This window comes from Erinaceus europaeus, chromosome 15 (genome assembly GCF_950295315.1).
Source record: "Erinaceus europaeus chromosome 15, mEriEur2.1, whole genome shotgun sequence".
Classification (NCBI taxonomy): domain Eukaryota; kingdom Metazoa; phylum Chordata; class Mammalia; order Eulipotyphla; family Erinaceidae; genus Erinaceus; species Erinaceus europaeus.
In genome coordinates, this window is record NC_080176.1 from 25,824,574 (window position 1) to 25,841,784 (window position 17,211).

A 17,211-nucleotide genomic window follows, 5' to 3' on the forward strand; every position below is an offset into this window, starting at 1 on the left:
ACCTCTGGTGCCTCAAGCATGAGAGTCTGTTTTGTAAACTGCTGTGCTGTTTCCCACAGCCTCACACTAAATTCTTCCAGGATCAATACTTTGTCATTGATATAAATGCCCTTTGTATTCAGATAAAGTTAATAATAGTAAAGCATCTAAATCTGATAACCATTTCTACCTAAACAAATGTCACAATGTCATGCGAAGAATCTTGCCTGACACATTTTCTTTTTTTTATTGTATTTATTTATTTATTTATTTATTTATTCCCTTTTGTTGCCCTTGTTGTTTTATTATTGTTGCTATTGATGTTGTCATTGATGTCGTTGTTGTTGGATAGAACAGAGATAAATGGAGAGAGGAGGGGAAGACAGAGAGGGGGAGAGAAAGATAGACACCTGCAGACCTGCTTCACCGCCTATGAAGTGACTCCCCTGCAGGTGGGGAGCCGGGGGCTCAAACCGGGATCCTTATGCCGGTCCTTGCGCTTTGCGCCATGTGCGCTTAACCCACTGTGCTACCGCCAGACTCCCACCTGACACATTTTCACATAGAAATTTTTGAGATTAGAAAGAGAACAAAAAAAGATATACTATGGGATGGGAAGATAGCACTGCTATTTACACAATAGACTCTCCTGCCTGGGCACCAGGGGTCGCAGGTTCAATCCCCAGCACCACCATAAACCAGAGTTGAGCAGCACTCTGGTCTTTCTGTATTTCTTTCTCTCTCTCCCTATCTTTCTCACTGTACTTCTTTCTATCTCTCTCTTTCTTATTAACATAAAAATATTTTAAAAAAACTAACGAATATATATGGAATAAAGAGATTAGCAAGCTAAATCAAATCAAATCTTTCTGAAGGAATAGAGATCACAAGTTGTTTTGAAGAAAACAGATATATGGGGCAGGGGTAGATGCAATAGTCATTATACAAAGAGACTCTCATGCCTGAGGCTCCAAAGTCCCAGGTTCAATATGAACAAGTACTAGTCATTTGTTGGGTCACAAATAAATTTTTCTTTTCTGTCTTTCTTTTTTTTTTAACCTGCTTCACCACCGGTGAAGCAACTCCCCTGTAGGTGGGGAGCTGGGGGCTTGAACAGGGATCCTTACGCCGGTCCTTGCGTTTTGCGCCACATGTGCTTAACCTGCTGCGCTACCGTCCCACCCCACCCCCCCACCCCCGCAAATAAATTTTCAAGAAATTTCAAAGAATTGATATTAGGAGATCATATTTCTAGTCATAAGGTTATGTGTTCCAAGTTATGAAACTAGATTAAAGGAAGAAACCCAAAAAGCAATAGAAAGCTGTAAATGTTTAAGATATCAGCAGAAACAAATGAAATAGAAGGAAAATGTTCTTCTATGAATGTGGAAGGCTCAGCTATCCACATCAGCTCTTAGGCAGAGCAAAACTGAAAACTCCAAACAAAAGAGATTTTTAAGGATTCATTTATCTTTATGAGAGAAAGAGAGACAGAGACCAGAGCACTGTTTGGCATACAAGGTTTTGGGGGATTGAACCTGGGACCTCATGCATGCCACCACTGTGTTCTTCTGCTGAGCTCTCTATCAGCGCTGGGCAAATATTTGAAAAGATCACAAGACTTGCAAGCATGAGGCCCCAAGAAACACCAGGACCAGTGAATTTGTATTACAGGCACGGAGCCCTGTAAAAAGGCAAAAAACCTAGACGGAAAAAAAAGGTGTGAAACTATATTTATTTCCATAACAAAAAGTTAAAAATGATAAATCAATAAAGGAGCCATGGGTCACAGGACTAATAATTGATTAATTAATGATGCCTCCTGACTTTCCACTGGAGCTTCATACCTGCAACAGTTGCGCTTTACCCAGCAGGTTTTTTTTTTTTTATAAAAATATTTTTATATTTATTTTTATTTATTTATTCCCTTTTGTTGCCCTTGATGTTGTTTTATTGTTGTAGTTATTATTGTTGTCATTGTTGTTGGATAGGACAGAGAGAAATGGAGAGGGGAGGGGGAAGACAGAGAGAGGGAGAGAAAGATAGACACCTGCAGACCTGTTTCACTGCTTGTGAAGCGACACCCCTGCAGGTGGGGAGCCGGGGTAACCCGCTGCGCTACAGCCCGACTCCCTTTTTTTTTTTTTTTTTTTTTTTAATTCCAGGGTTATCAAGGGGGCTCAGTGCCTGCACTAAGAATCCATTGCTCCTGCATACCATTTTTTTCCCATTTTGTTGCCCTTGTTGTTATTCCTGTAGGATAGGTCAGAGAGAAATCGAGAGAAGAGGGGAAGACAGAGAGAGGGAGAGAAAGATAGACATCTGCAGACCTGCTTCACTGCTTGTGAAGCGACCCCCCTGCAGGAGGGGAGCCTGGGGCTCAAATCGGAATTCTTATGCAGGTCCTTCGCTTCATGTCATGTGCGTTTAATCCGCTGCACTACCACCCAGCTCCCCAACTTTTTTTTTCCTGTTAAGATAAAGGATGGGGTTGGGGGAGGAGACACTGCATCACCACAACACAACTTATGAGGTCTCCCAGTGCTGGTGTTCTCATGTGGTGGCCTAAGGCTCAAACCCGGGTCCTTGAGCACACACAGGACCAGTGTTTAGGAAGAAGGGTGTGGTTTCCGATTAGGACAGGCACCCGGATTCTGGGTCTCTTACCCGGCCAGCAGGGCCTCGTCCTGCTGGGTGGTGACTTTCAGGTAGCTTCCACTCGAGTGTCCCACCAGTGAGTCGCAGGGCAGTGTTGGGGGCTGGGCGCAAAACCAGAGCTCCCCCGACTCCTTGTCCTTGTATTGACACACGGACCCCTGTGCCCCGGTTGACCACGGGTCCACATTGCAAACCACAGTCTCCTCGGTGCCTGAGGGGCCCCTGAAGTAGCCTCTGAAGTCCACGGTGGCCCCCACCTGTGTCCAGATCCTTCTCAGAACTCCCACAGCCTCGCTGGAGTGGATCAGCCGCACTAGCACCCGGGCCCGCCCGGCCCAGAGCAGCGGGAAGGACAGCAGGTAGGTGCCGTTCTCCAGGTCCTGCACCTCCCCAGGGACCCCCGCCTTCAGGTCGGGGCCCAGCAGTTGTGCCCTGAACAAGTCCCCGCCGTGGGTCTTGGGGTGGCCCCTGTGGTCTCTGGCCACCAGAATGGCCTTCAGGGAGCCCCCCAGGGTGTAGTTGTGCTGGGCAGGGCCCCTCAGCTGGTAGGTGGAGCTCTGGGCACTAGTGGAGGCCAACAGGTCCTCTCCGTGTCCTGGGGTGGGGGGCCAGTAGAGCAGGTGGGACAGGTTGTTGAGCCCCTTAGGAAGGGAGGGCGAGAGAGACAGGGAGTCCATGTGCTTGGAGGCCTGGCGGGGTTCTGGGGGCCGATAGATGGTGTTCTCTGGCCAGTGGAACTTGAAATAGAAAACCTAAGGGCAGAGAAAGAGCCATTGGTTGGCACCCCATTCATTCCCCAGCTCCTCTTCCAGGAAAGAGGTCTCTAGTCACCAAACTGAGACCCTTCTGCCAGGCAGGCCCCCCAGAGCTCCTAATCATCAGCTAGGCCTGAGCCAGCACCACACCTAATGGAAGGAACATCCCCTGAGAATGTGGAGTCATGCCTCTGGCTAAGGTTAGCCACCTCCAGATATTAATCTGTACCCACCAGGACCTTATTTATTTACTTATTTATTATTGGATAGAGACAGAGAGAAATTGAGAGGGAAAGGGGGGATAGAGAGGGAATGAGACAGAGAAACCTGTAGCCCTGACTCACTACTCATGAAGCTTTCCTCCTAGAGGTAGGGACCAGGGGCTTGAACCCAGGTCCTTCCACCATGACTTTTGTCCCTTCCTCACCACTCGCACAGCCTGCACCTGACCTTCCTGTCGCCAGCGTCCTTCACCCCACCTGCAAGGCCTGCTTCCTTCCCAGAGCCTGCCAAGCCACACAACACTCCAGCCCCACTGTCTCCTCTCCAGGTTTCTAATACAGTCTGGCATGGGTGGGCCCTTTCCTCAGGACAGCAAAAAGTTATAGAAGAGGGTTAAGTAAACAGAAGCACCAGAATCCACCCCAGGGGCCACTTGAGGGCCGGGTCTCAACTCAGAATTTTTAGTTAGGTATTTTCCTTAGGAAGCTATGGTTTTTGCTGGGTGGTGTTTGCTGTGATGCAGAAACCCCACCAAGGACCACAAGCTTCTTGGTCACAGATGCTAACCAGAGCAGTGTGAAGATCTCAAAACAGGAAGAGAAGCTGGCACAGGTGCTATCTGTGCAGTGGAGGGTGGACAAGGGATGGAGCCCAGGCTTCTGGGCCATCAGATACTCACCCATATCCGCTCAGAGTCCCTTCTTTGCAGGCAAGTATGATTCATGAAAATAAGCATGGGGAGTGGGCAGTGGCATATCCAGTTGAATGCACATGTCACAATGTGCACTCAAGGACCTGGATTCAAACTCCTAGCCTCTACCTGCAGGGGCACAGCGGAAGCTTCACAAGTGGTGAAGCAGTGTTACCAGTGTCTCTCTGTCTCTCTCCCTCTCTCTATCCACCTTCTCCCTCAATTTCTTTCTGTCTCTATCCAATAAATAAACAAACATCTCTAAGAAACAACTAGCAGGCCACAAACACCTCTTAAATGTTAATCTATGAGGAGATCACCAACACCCATCAAGTAGGTTTACATCAACATTATAACTATGAGTTTCAGAGTCATCACCTGGTATTTAGAGACAGTGAGGTGGGGAGGCAGAGGAAGAGAGAGAGAGAGAGAGAGAGAGACAGAGACCACAGCATTCAAACTTCCTTCAGTGTGGTTGGGGGCTGGCCTGGAACCTGGGCTACACACAATGGCAAAGCAGTGCACTGTTTAGGTGAGCTTTGCACCAGCCCTAGAAGGCTGTTAGTGGAGCTTTGTCCACTGCCACCAGGCACAGAGATAACAAGCCACAGCCCCTTTAATTGTTTCTGAAATCAGTGGTATATTTACATATATGTTTCCTCTATTAGACAGTAATCTCTTCAGGGGAGTGTTTCATTGTTTTTTAATATTTATTTATTGATAGAAACATAGAGAAATTGAGAGGGGAGTGGAGGTAGAGAGGGAAAGAGATAGAGAGACACTGACAGTCCTGCTTCACCACTCGTGAAGCTTTCTCCCTGTCATTGGGGACTGAGGCTTGAACCTGGGTCCTTCAGCACTGTAATGTTGTAATGTGAGTGCTTAACAAGGTGTGCTACCATCTGGTCCCATGTTTCATTTTCTTAAGGTCTAACAAAATGGTTTTCAAGGAAGTTCCTGTGACTGGCTTAGGGACAAGGATGTGACCTTTAGGCAAAATCCAGGACAGGCTATTATATGAAGCAAGGAACAGAGACTGAAAGGAAGCTTGTTCATGGGGACAGGAATAGTTAAGAGGAGTCTAAATGCACAGCAAGGGTCTGAACTGTAATTGTAGTGTTAAGCTGAATAGTGGCTATTCCAGTGTTTGTGTCACACTTTGCTGAGCCTTTGACTAAGTCACCTCATATGGAAAATGGGACCTTTCTTTCTTTGTTTCTTTGTTTCTTTTTCTTTTCTTTTCTTTTGTCCCCAGGGTTATTGCTGGGGTTCAGTGCCTGCATCATGAATCCACTGATCCTGATGGCCATTTTTTCCCCATTTTATTTGATAGGACAGAGAAAAATTGAGAGAAGAGAGGGAGATGGAGAGGGGGAGAGAAGGATAGACATCTGCAGATCAGCTTAACCTGCTGAGCCACTGCCTAGCCCACCAACAAACAGGACTTTTCATGTGTGATTAAGTTAAGGATCTTGATGTGGAGATATTACTCCCTATTTTCCAGCCCTTGGTACACAGGTGTCCTGATAAAAAGAAGATTTTACTCTAGAAGACTAGAGGTCAGGTGACTTCAAAGATAAACTCTATCAAACATTGAGCAAAGAGTTCATGACAATCCTTTTCCAGCATATTAAAAAAATGGATTTTAATCTCATTTTTGTAAGATCAGCAGCAACACTTCAATATCAAACTCAGACAAAAACACCAAAAGAAAATTACAAGTCAGTATCCTTTTGGTTTACTCATGCAAAAAAAAAAAATACTAGCAAAGCAATTTCAAGAGCACATTAAGAGGATTATACACCATGATCAGGCTGGGCACACAGGTGATTCAACACAGGCAAATCAATCACTGTGATAAACTACATTGCACAAAGAAATAATAGTGAAAAAAAAACCCACATGATTATCTCAATAGACAAAAAGCATTCAACAAACTGCAACATCCATCTGTGATTAGAACATTTTAATCAACAGATATGTTAAAATCTCCAAAGACTCAATGAAACTTAATTATCAGAGCGATAGACAAATTAAGTAAAAGTGCAGGATACAAAATCAACACAGAATGACCAGCCATGTTTTTATACACATACAATGAGCTACTTGAAAAGGAAATAAAGAAGGCAATTTCATTCATAATAACCACAACAGCAAAATGTGTAGGAATAAACATAGCCAAAGAGATGAAAGATGTATACAGAGAAAATGATAAAAAAGTTCATGTATAAATTTTAAAAAGACACAGATGTCGGGCGGCCTCCATTGCTGACACTACAGTCTATTTACATAATCATTGTTTTGCCTGAAAGATCCCCACCACATTATCCCCTCAGGGTATTGCTAATTCCTGCCAGTTAAAACCATAGCAACAGTTGCTAAGGACGCTTTCACCTTCCCAGCATGCCTTTTGCCTCTCTCCACCCTCTTTCCTAGCCATTTCCATTTCCGACTTGCCACTTCTGGTTTTTATCCCATAAAACCCACTTCTGTTCCTGGTTTCACTCTCTTTTCTCTTCCCGCATCCCGACCTGGAGAAGGGCTGGCGTGCACAACAGTTGGTGGCCATTGTGGTTTGGTGCCATTTGGCCTAACCCATTGTGCTCACACCCGACTCTGGGACATTCCTGCATTAATAAAGAATTGCGTTCCTGCTCTGCCAAGAGTTTCTGCTCTCTCTCCTGCATCGCTGAGTAAGCAGCAGCCCAGGTTGGCTCTGATCATGTTCTCTCCAACCCAAAGAGCACATGCCTGGGAAGAAACACCCTCACACTAGCCTGGCACACAAGTATGTCAAGTCCCTGTTCCCCCTACCCCAAAGGGGGGAAGCTTCACAAGTACCTGAGCAGGGCTGCAGGTGTGTGTCTCTCTCTCCTTCTATATCCCCTTCCCTCTCAATTTCTCTCTGTCCTATTAAATAAGTAAAATAAAATGAATCTTTAGAAAAACATAGATAGGCAAAACATCCCATGTTGATAGGTTATAAAAATTAATGCTGGGGGGGTGCATGTGTGTCAGGGGGTAACACATCAGGTGAAGTGCACATGGTACAATGTGCAAGGACCTGTGCAAGGATCCCAGTTCAAGCCCCTGGGTCCCCACCTGTAGGAGGTTGCTTCACAGGTAGTGAAGCAGGTCTGCAGGTGTCTATCTTTCTCTCCTCCTCTTTGTCTTCCTTTCCTCTCTCCATTTCTCTCTGTACTATCCAACAACAATGACAGTAATAATAACAACAACAATGATAAACAAGAAGGGCAACAAAAGGAAAAAAAGAATTAATGCCCCCCCAAATGTCCATACTACAAGTCTGACGCATTGAGATATCTTCCCTGGTCCTGTTCTTCAACAGTAGGGAAAGGATATTCTCCATAATAAATGGAACTAGGAGAACTGGATAGTCACATGCAGGAAAATGGACTCTTATGAACCATATACAAAATTAACTCATACAGATCAGATATTTAAATGTCAGATCTGAAATAATAAAATTACTAAGAGAAAATATAAGGAAATAACTTCTTGACATTGGTCCAAGCAATGGTTTATTTATTGGATGGGGACATCCAAGAAATTGAGAGGGAAGGGGGAGATAGAGAGGTGGAGGTGGGGGATGGTAGTACAGTGGGTTAAGCAAATATGGCATGAATCACAAAGGACTGGTGTAAGGATCCCAGTTGCGGCCCCTGGCTCCCCACCTGTAGGGAGATAGCTTCATAAGTGGTGAAGTAGGTCTGCAGGTGTTTATCCTTCTCTCCCTCTCTCTGTCTTCTCCTCCTCTCTTTATTTCTCTCTGTCCTCAACAACACCAATGGCAACAATAACAACAGGGGCAACAAAATGGGGAAAATGACCTCCAGGAGCAGTGGATTTATAGTGCAGGCACTGAGCCCCAGCGATAACCCTGGAGATAAAATAAAAAGAGGGGAGAGAGAAACACCTGCAGCACTGCTTCACCACTTGTGAAGCTTTCCCTCCTGCAGGTGGGGACCAGTGGCTCAAAACTGGGTCCTTGTGCATTGTAACATATGCACTCAACTAGGTGCACTACCACCAGCACCCCTAAGCAATGTTTTTTTTTTTATTTTCTATGACACCAAAACATAGGCGATAAAAGCAAAAAGAAGAAAGGCATGTGGGATTGCAGCAAACTAAAATATTCCTCAATAGCAAAAGAAACCATCAACAGACTGAAAAAGCCATTTACAAAATTCAAGAAAATAATTGCAAACTATCTGATAAGGATCTAATTTCCAAAATATCTAAGAAACTCATACAACTCAAAAATGAAAAAAGGAAATGAGCAGCCCAGGATAAAGTGGATAAAGCAATGGACTGTCAATCATGGGGCCCCAAGTTCGATCCCTGACATCATATGTGCCAGAGGGGTGCTCTGCTTCTCTCCCTCTAATTAATAAGTACATTTAAAAATAATAACCTGGTCAAAAAACTGGTGATAGGCTTGCACAGATGTTTCTCTAAACAAAACATGCAGGGAATTGGGTGGTAGCACAACAGATTAAGCACACATGGTGCTCCCATGTGGCGGCAAGGATCGAACCCAGGACCTCCTGCAAAGTAAGGCCTGTACTTCCCCCAGAGAGCATTCTCTCAGCTCCAGAGCAGCATTTCATACTCTGGGCTCATAACCCAGTGTAACACTACCTAGCCCCTAACCATAGCAGTAATATTTAAAATAGACCAATGCCTTACACTTAAAATAGCCCCCAATTGAAAACAACCCAAATACATCAATGGTAAAGCAGATAAAAAAACTGGAAAAGGATAAGCCAATATATTCATACACTGAAGTGACTTGGAAAAACAAATCACGGTTTTGTACTATAACATGGATGAGTCAGGGAGTCGGGCAGTAGCGCAGCAGGTTAAGAGCACATGGTACAAAGCGCAAGGACTGGCATAAGGATCCCGGTTGGAGCCCCCGCTCCCCACCTGCAGGGGAGTCACTTCACAGGTGGTGAAGCAGGTCTGCAGGTGTCTGTCTTTCTCTCCCCCTCTCTGTCTTCCCCTCCTCTCTCCATTTCTCTCTGTCCTATTCAACAATGACGACATCAACAATAATAACTACAACAATAATAACTACAACAACAATAAAAACAAGAAGGGCAACAAAAAGGAAATAAATAAATATTTTAAAAAAATCTTTAAAAAAACATTTAAAAACCATGGATGAGTCACTCAAGAACACTGAATGAAAGAAGACACACTAAAATCCTAATGCATGACCACAGTTCTGTAAGATGAAAACTCAGACCCAAACAAAAGTCACAGCCTCCTAATGCTTACACTCAAAAGGAGGGAGGAAATGCAGCTGCAACAACAAGGCACAAAGGAAAAATTCTGCCAATTTCTATTTGCTGACGTGAGTGTGATTGTGTAGTTATGCAGTTATGTAGTTATGTGATTATGTAGTTATGTTTTATTTCCCCAAACTCTTATTTTGCTTGTTTTGTAAGAGAGACCAGAACGAACATTCCTCCATTATATATATTTGTGGGAATTGAGCCCAAGGACTCAAGTGCTGTATGACCAAACCACCTCCCCAGTCCTCACCAAGCACTTATGAGACACAGATCTTTGATGTATTAGAGGTAAGTTTACTTTAAAAGAGACAGTGCTCCTTCTACACTCAGCACATTGTAACTAGCATCACTATTCACAATAGCTAAACTGTGGAACTAATCTTCAGCCAATGAATGAATAAGGAAATTGCTCTATTCACTTACAATGAAACAGGATTTGATCTTAAACAAAAAGGAGGAAGTTTAAACTGCTGCACAAAGAGGTCTTAGTTTCAGTGCAATGAGTCACTCTAGAAGTGAAAGAGTCCTTGAGACTTGTCTATCAAAAGGGTTTCCTTTCTTTTTTTTTAAGTTTTTTAAATTCTTTTTTATATATTTATTTATTCCCTTTTGTTGCCCTTGTTTTTTTATTGTTGTAGTTATTATTGTTGTTGTTATTGATGTCATCATTGTTGGATAGGACAGAGAGAAATGGAGAGGGGAGGGGAAGATAGAGGGGGAGAAAGATAGACACCTGCAGACCTGCTTCACCGCCTGTGAATCAACTCGCCTGCAGGTGGGGAGCCCGGGGCTTCAACCGGGATTCTTATGCCAGTCCTTGTGCTTTATGCCACCTGTGCTTAACCCGCCGAGCTACCGCCAGACTTCCAGGATTTCCTTTCTTAACCCTTTCATGTTTCTAGAATCAAGACCAATTTGCAAGCCTGTCTGCCATGTCAACCACTTAAAGACACAAGAAAGTCACATTACCACACTTTCTGTTAAGTGACAAGCCACTTAACAGTTTGAAATATGAGTTGAAATGGGATGAACAAAATGCCTCTCTCTATATATGTATTTTTCATTCCCTAGAGATATTCTTGACTTCTTGTGATGCCTAGGCTCTCTAAGGAAACAAAAAAGGCTACTTGGGGGTGCTGGGTGGTTGTGCACCTGGTTAAGCTCACACATTATCATGCTAAAGCATCAAGGTTCAAGCCACTTGTCCCCATTTGCAGGGGAGAAACTTCCAAGTGGTGAAGCAAGTGTGCAGGTGTCTTTCCTTCTCTCTCCTCTTCCCTTTCAATTTCTACCTTATTACATAAATAGATGTTTAAAAAGAGAGAGAGAGAGAGTCTGGGTGGTGGCACACTTGGTTGAGCGGACATGTTACAGTGCACAAGGACCCACCTGCAGATTGAGAGCTTCACAAGTGGTGAAGTAGGGCTGAAGATGACTCTCTGTCTCTATCCTTCTCTATCACCCCCTTCCTTCTCAATTTCTGGCTATCTCTTCCAAAAAATAAAGATAATAAAAAAATTTTTAGAAAAAAAGGAACATTATTCCAGACAACTGCCTTTTCTCTTTCCAGAGGTGTCTTTTTTTTTTTTTTATCCCTTCTGAGTCTCTGCCTCTTTTTTTTTTTCCCCAATAGAAAAGCAGTCTGTACTAGACACCACAGATTCCCATATATCTCTCTTACATGAGGACAGAAGAAATACTTTTGACGTTTGGAGAGAGAGTTAGCATTGTGGACTGCTTCTTATTTTCTCTGTGGGAATTTTCTAGGGACAAACTGATAGTTTGGGCTCCCTCATCACCCTTCCCCACCCTCCCATGCTCATCCTAAGGACTGAAGTCCCACCCTGACATGGCAGTTTCACAGTTGCCAGGGTGACAATGAACAGAAGCAAGGGGACTCAGGGCTTTCTTTATCCACCTCTTCTGGATAAAGCAATAAATGACCCAGACCAGGGTTTGTATCAGCAGAGATCTCATGAGCCAGAGATCTTGTGAGAGGGGCAGTGAAGGGCAATACTCACGCAAGTCAGAAGGACCAGGCCCAAAATGGGAATCTTGGACCCCTTGAACGGCCTTGCAGAAGGACCCATGGCAGTTTAGACCATTCCCTGACAGATGGTGGATGAACTTTAGACCTAGGTGGAACACAGAATAATAAACATAAGGGGCCCTCCCACAACACCGTGGCAATTGGTCAGTGCAATAAAGAAACTATTGTTGGCAAGTGTATATACCCTACTTGACACAGAAACCCTCCCAGCCCTCATATCTACCAGTGTCCACATTGCTAAGTCCCTGTTTATCCCTCCTCTCCCCCCATCCCAGAATCTTGCTTTCTGGCCTCTGAAACCACTGCAGATTCTGATGAGGAGGCCACGACCACTCAGGGGTTCCAAGGAACCCATAGGTCTTTGCATCAGGCCTAGGGTGCATGCCTGAATCGTCCCCCCACCCCCACTGTTGGAGAGAATGACCCTGCCTGGCATCTCTCCCAGAAGTTGCCGCACCACAGCCCGAGGCTCTGTCCCTCCTCACTTGTACAGTTTCATACCTTGTGTTTAGTGCATAGCTCAGTGCTGTCTAAATGGGCAGACTCTCTCATGACAATTCCCAGAACCAGGTGAGGACATCTCTACCTGAGAGCATGATCAATGCGGACTGTCCCAAGGTCTGTGAGAGTCTGTGCAGGGTCCACTGCTCGGAAGGACATACGATGAGATAAAACTAAAGGCGAACAGAGAGCTGGGATAACAAAGCTAGAGAGAGAAAGAGGAAAAGAGCTATGGTTGACTGTGCTATTGTCAACTGAATCTCAGGTTTGGTTCTGGGAGCTGGAGCTCCGAGGGGCAGAGCTGTCCTTCTGAGAACTTGCTATGTTCAGGCACTAGGAATTTCACCTGGTTTCATCATGTCCTTACCTTGACTGTACTTTTTTTTTTTTTAACTAGTAAGAGTATTTTCAAAAACGATTTATTTATTTTCATGAGATAGAGAGAAAGAGAGAAAGCAAAAAGGAAGACTGCTCAGCTCTGGCATATAATGGTACAGGGGATTGAACCTGGGACCTCTGGGGCCTCAGGCAGAAAAGACTGGTTGTCCAACTGCTGTGTTACATCCCCAGCCCAATATAAGTATTTTTTTTTATAAGGGAAAGAATTTCTACCAGTATTTTCACAATAAAATATTGCACTGTAAACAAATATATAAGATATATTTTTAAATTTAGCCCCAGGTTATCACTGGGGTTCAGTGCCTACACAATAATCCCACTGCTCCAAATGGCCTATTTTTTTTGTCTTTTTTTTCCTTCATTTTTCCTTTTTTTTAAAAAAAATTAATTTATAAAAAGAAAACACTAACTAAAACCATAGGATAAGAGGGATACAATTCCACACAATTCCCACCACCAGAAATCCATATCCCCTCCCTTCCCCTGATAGCTTTCCTATCCTTTATCCCTCCGGGAGCATGGACCCAGGGTCATTATGGGGTGCAGAAGGTGGAAGGTCTGGCTTCTGTAATTGCTTCCCCACTGAGCATGGGTGTTGGCAGGTGGATCCATACTCCCAGCCTGTCTCTCTCTTTCCCTAGTGAGGCGGGGTTCTGGGGAAGCAGGGCTCTAGGACACATTGGTGGGATCGTCTTTCCAGGGAAGTCCTGTTGGCATCATGTTAGCCATTTTTCTTATAGAGACAGAGAGAAGAATGTGGAGAAAGGGAGAGAGGGAGAGAGACACCTGCAGCACTGCTGCACTGCCTGTGAAGTTTCTCCCCTGTTGGAGGCAACCCGGGCTTTGAACCAGGTCCTTGAGCATGGTAACATGTGAGCTCTACCAGTTGTGCCACTACCTGGCTCCAAATACACACTGTTTTTACTCCTATTTTTCACTACACTTATTGTTAAAATTTAGAGACACTCATTTTCAATAAGTTTAATTCTATTTAAAATTGCACATTAGGGAGTTGGTCGGTAGAGCAGCGGGTTAAGTGCACGTGGCGCAAAGCACAAGGACCGGCATAAGGATCCCGGTTCAAGCCCCCGGCTCACCACCTGAAGGGGAGTCACTTCACAGGCAGTGAAGCAGGTCTGCAGGTGTCTATCTTTCTCTCCCCCTCTCTGTCTTCTCCTCCTCTCTCCATTTCTCTCTGTCCTATCCAACAAAAACAACATCAGTAATAACTACAGCAATGAAACAACAAGGGCAATAAAAGGGAAAATAAATAAATATAAAATAAAATAAAATAAAATTGCATATTTCAAGTTCTTAACTTGAAACACACAAAATAATTCAATTTTGACCTCATTTTAAATTTATGGTTATTCTTACTCTTGATTTTTTTTTTTTGTCTCCAGAGTTATTGCTGAGGCTCAGTGCCAGCACTACAAATACACTGCTCCTGAAGGCCTTTTTTTTTTTCTTTTTCATTTTATTGGATAGGACAAAGAGAAATTGAGAGAGGAGGGGAGATAGAGAGGGAGAGAGACAGAGAGACACCTGCAGACCTGCTTCACCACTTGTGAAGCGACCCCCCCTCCTCAAGTGGGGAGCCAGGGACTTGAACCAGAATACTTTCATGGGTCCTTGAGCTTCATACTTTGTGCACATAACCCGGTGCGCCACCGCCTGGTATCTTTATTCATTATTCTTAATCTTTGCTCTGTTTAAACCATCATGTGTACATACCCTACCTGACGTGGTCCGGGGCTGCTGCCTAAAAACACCTACCTGTGGAATTAGAAGAAGAAAAACCCATGATCAGTAGCAAGCAGGACTAGGGCCCGAGTCTAAGAATAAAAACCTGTGGCCAGCAGTCAGCAAGACCAAGGCCCAGGCCTAAGACACCCATCAGTGGAATTCAAAGGAGAAGAAAAATCTGTGACCAGAACAGAGCAATAGCCCAATGGTAAAGAGCTGGCTTAGCAAGCTGGAGCTCCACAAGTCCAAAAACCATGGAGTAAGATGCAGCATTTCCTATTGCAACTGGATTAAACACATATATAAATTGTGTGGGGATCTTGTTAAAGCAAGTTATAACCACATTGTGTGTAACTTACAACCAAGTACACTTTAAGACTCTCTCCAAAAAAAAATATTTTGAGAAGCTAAGAAGCTATTATTCATGGATAAGTTCTTGTTCCACTTATTTAGTAACTTATTTCCATTAACAATGTTTAGATTACCCATAAAACATGAACTATTGAAGTCAGTCATCACTTTAAGTTATTTTTCTTGTTATAAAGCACAAGTCTATTCTGATTAATAAACCCAGGTCAAATAAACATAGACTTTTTTGTTGATGATAGCTAATGACATACTTGAGTAGGTTAATCTAGGAAATTATTCTTAGTATTAGTATGACCTCCAGGGTTATTGCTGGGGCTCGGTGTCTGCACCACAAATCCACTGCTCCAGGAGGCTATTTTTTACTTTTTGTTGCTCTTGTTGTTTTATCATTGTTGTAGTTATTATTACTGTTGTTATTGATGTCATTGTGATTGGATAGGGCAGAGAGAAATGGAGAGGGGAGGGGAAGACAAAGAGGGGGAAAGAAAGATAGACACCTGCAGACCTGCTTCACTGCGTGTGAAGTGACCCCCCTGCAGGTGGGGAGGCTGGGGCTCGAACTGGGATCCTTACTTCAGCCCTTGCAGTTGGTGCCATGTGTGCTTAACCTGCTGTGCTACCACCCGACCCCCTAGGAAATTATTTTTCAAAGTGCTTTTACTGAACAAACATTGTTTTACAAATCTATTCCAGGCATGTCTTGCAGGTCAGTACATCTGACTTCCATTCACTAAGAAATTATCCCAGATCGCTTTGACTTGAATACATTTGACTGTTTTGTTGAGAGTAAGAAATATATATATCTTTATTTACAAATTAATTCTCATAATGTCTCCTGGAAGTAGGATAATATAAAACACATGAGGAGACACATAGAAGCATATAAGCATGCAATCAAATGGAAACACAGATCTATTCAGTATGTTTTCCATGGACATTTTTCCTCCATGAGTCGGGCATAGTATAAAAACTCATTTGTTAACAAAAGAGCAATTAGAAGTTTCTCCAAGCAACACCATGTTCAAAGGAGGGATCCACTAACACAAGTGTGTTTATACTAGAATCAGGAGGAATGTAACTAGCGTCATCATTGCAAAGTATTACAGATATCTAGACATTAACTACCATAGTAGTTATTTCTAAGGAAAAGTACAGTGGTCTGTCTTCTTTTAGTTTTCTTCCCTATCCCCAGCCCACCCCCAACATTTACACTTGGACAGAACAACTCAGTTAAGGGTTTCTGGAAGACCAGGTGAGATGACTTAGAGGGAGAGACTTTAGGAGCTGTATAGCATAAGACTTGTGTATCTGAAGTCCCGGGTTCCATCCCCAGCAATGCAGATACCAGAGTGGAATGATACTTGAGTCTCTCTCTCTCTCTCTCTCTCTCTCTCTCTCTCTCTTCCTCCTTCTATCCCTCCCTCCCTCCTTCTCTCTCTCAAAATAAAACAGGAACTATGAGATGGCTCACCTGGTAGAGCATCTATAGTACCGTACATGAGAATCCTGGTCCAAGCTCCCAACCACCACCAGCAGGAAGGAAGCTTCATGAACAGTGGAGAGGTGCTACGAACGGCCTTCTTATATCTCTCTCTCCCTCCCTATCTTTCTCTGACTTTCACCCATATCTAAGAGAAAGAGAAAAAACAGGCCTCTGAGAGTAGTGGAATCATACAGACACCAGTCTCAGCTACATAGATCCACCCTGGTGACATAATCAAAGCCAGACAAATAAAGGGAGAGACTTTGAATTGCTTAAGAGCTATGTTTTCAGATATTGCAAAATCTCAAAAGATAACATCCAATTTCTGTAATGTGAAAGGGTGAATTTCTACCTGGGGGAGGAGGATGGAACTGAAGCGACAGCAAGTAAACTTTAAAGGTCAGAGAACAAGTTCAAGTTCATTCCCTGACAGGGCAGTCTTCCCAGCACTGCCTTTGCAAACCTTTGGAGGAGATTCAATTAGGAATTTCAAATGTGTTCCAATTTTTACCAATGGAGCTTTATTTTTATTAAAAGATTTATTTATGGGGCCATGTGGTGGCACATCTGGGAGATCACACTTGTTACAATCTGCAAGAATCCAGTTCAAGCCCCTGTCCCCACCTGCAGGGGGAAAGCTTCATGAGTAGTGAAGCAGGGCTATAGGTATCTCCCTCTGTCTCTCTCTCTATCTGTATCTCCTCCTTCATTCCCTCCCACTCTATCTCCCATTTCCCTCTCAGTGTCTCTGTCCAAAAAAATAAATATATAAAATAAATAAATATGGGAGTCGGGCTGTAGCGCAGCGGGTTAAGCGCAGGTGGCGCTAAGCACAAGGACCTGCATAAGGATCCTGGTTCAAGCTCCCCACCTGCAGGGGAGTCGCTTCACAAGCGGTGAAACAGGTCTGCAGGTGTCTATCTTTCTCTCCCTCTCTCTGTCTTCCCCCTCCCCTCTCCATTTCTCTCTGTCCTATCCAACAACAATGACAACAATAATAACTACAACAATAAAACAACAAGGGCAACAAAAGGGAA

General features: G+C 43.9%; 1 protein-coding gene across 5 annotated transcripts in view; it reads right to left on the bottom strand.

Annotated features, from left to right (window-relative positions):
• LOC103124156 (NXPE family member 3-like) overlaps positions 1-16,374 on the bottom strand; it is a 100,943-nt gene extending 84,569 nt beyond the window's left edge. The window contains exons 1-5 of one of the 5 annotated variants that reach the window (XM_016193312.2): positions 16,163-16,374; positions 14,316-14,352; positions 12,178-12,382; positions 11,648-11,761; positions 2,647-3,389 (exon numbers count right to left, since the gene is read on the bottom strand). In XM_016193312.2, coding sequence (XP_016048798.1) covers positions 2,647-3,389; positions 11,648-11,716 — 812 coding nt within the window. In that variant the 5' untranslated portion in view covers positions 11,717-11,761; positions 12,178-12,382; positions 14,316-14,352; positions 16,163-16,374. Of the gene's footprint in view, positions 1-2,646; positions 3,390-11,647; positions 11,762-12,177; positions 12,627-14,310; positions 14,353-16,162 lie in introns of those variants that run through there. The other 4 variants (XM_060173347.1, XM_016193314.2, XM_016193313.2 and 1 more) reach the window with 4 other exon arrangements.
• Positions 16,375-17,211: the final 837 nt, after the last annotated feature.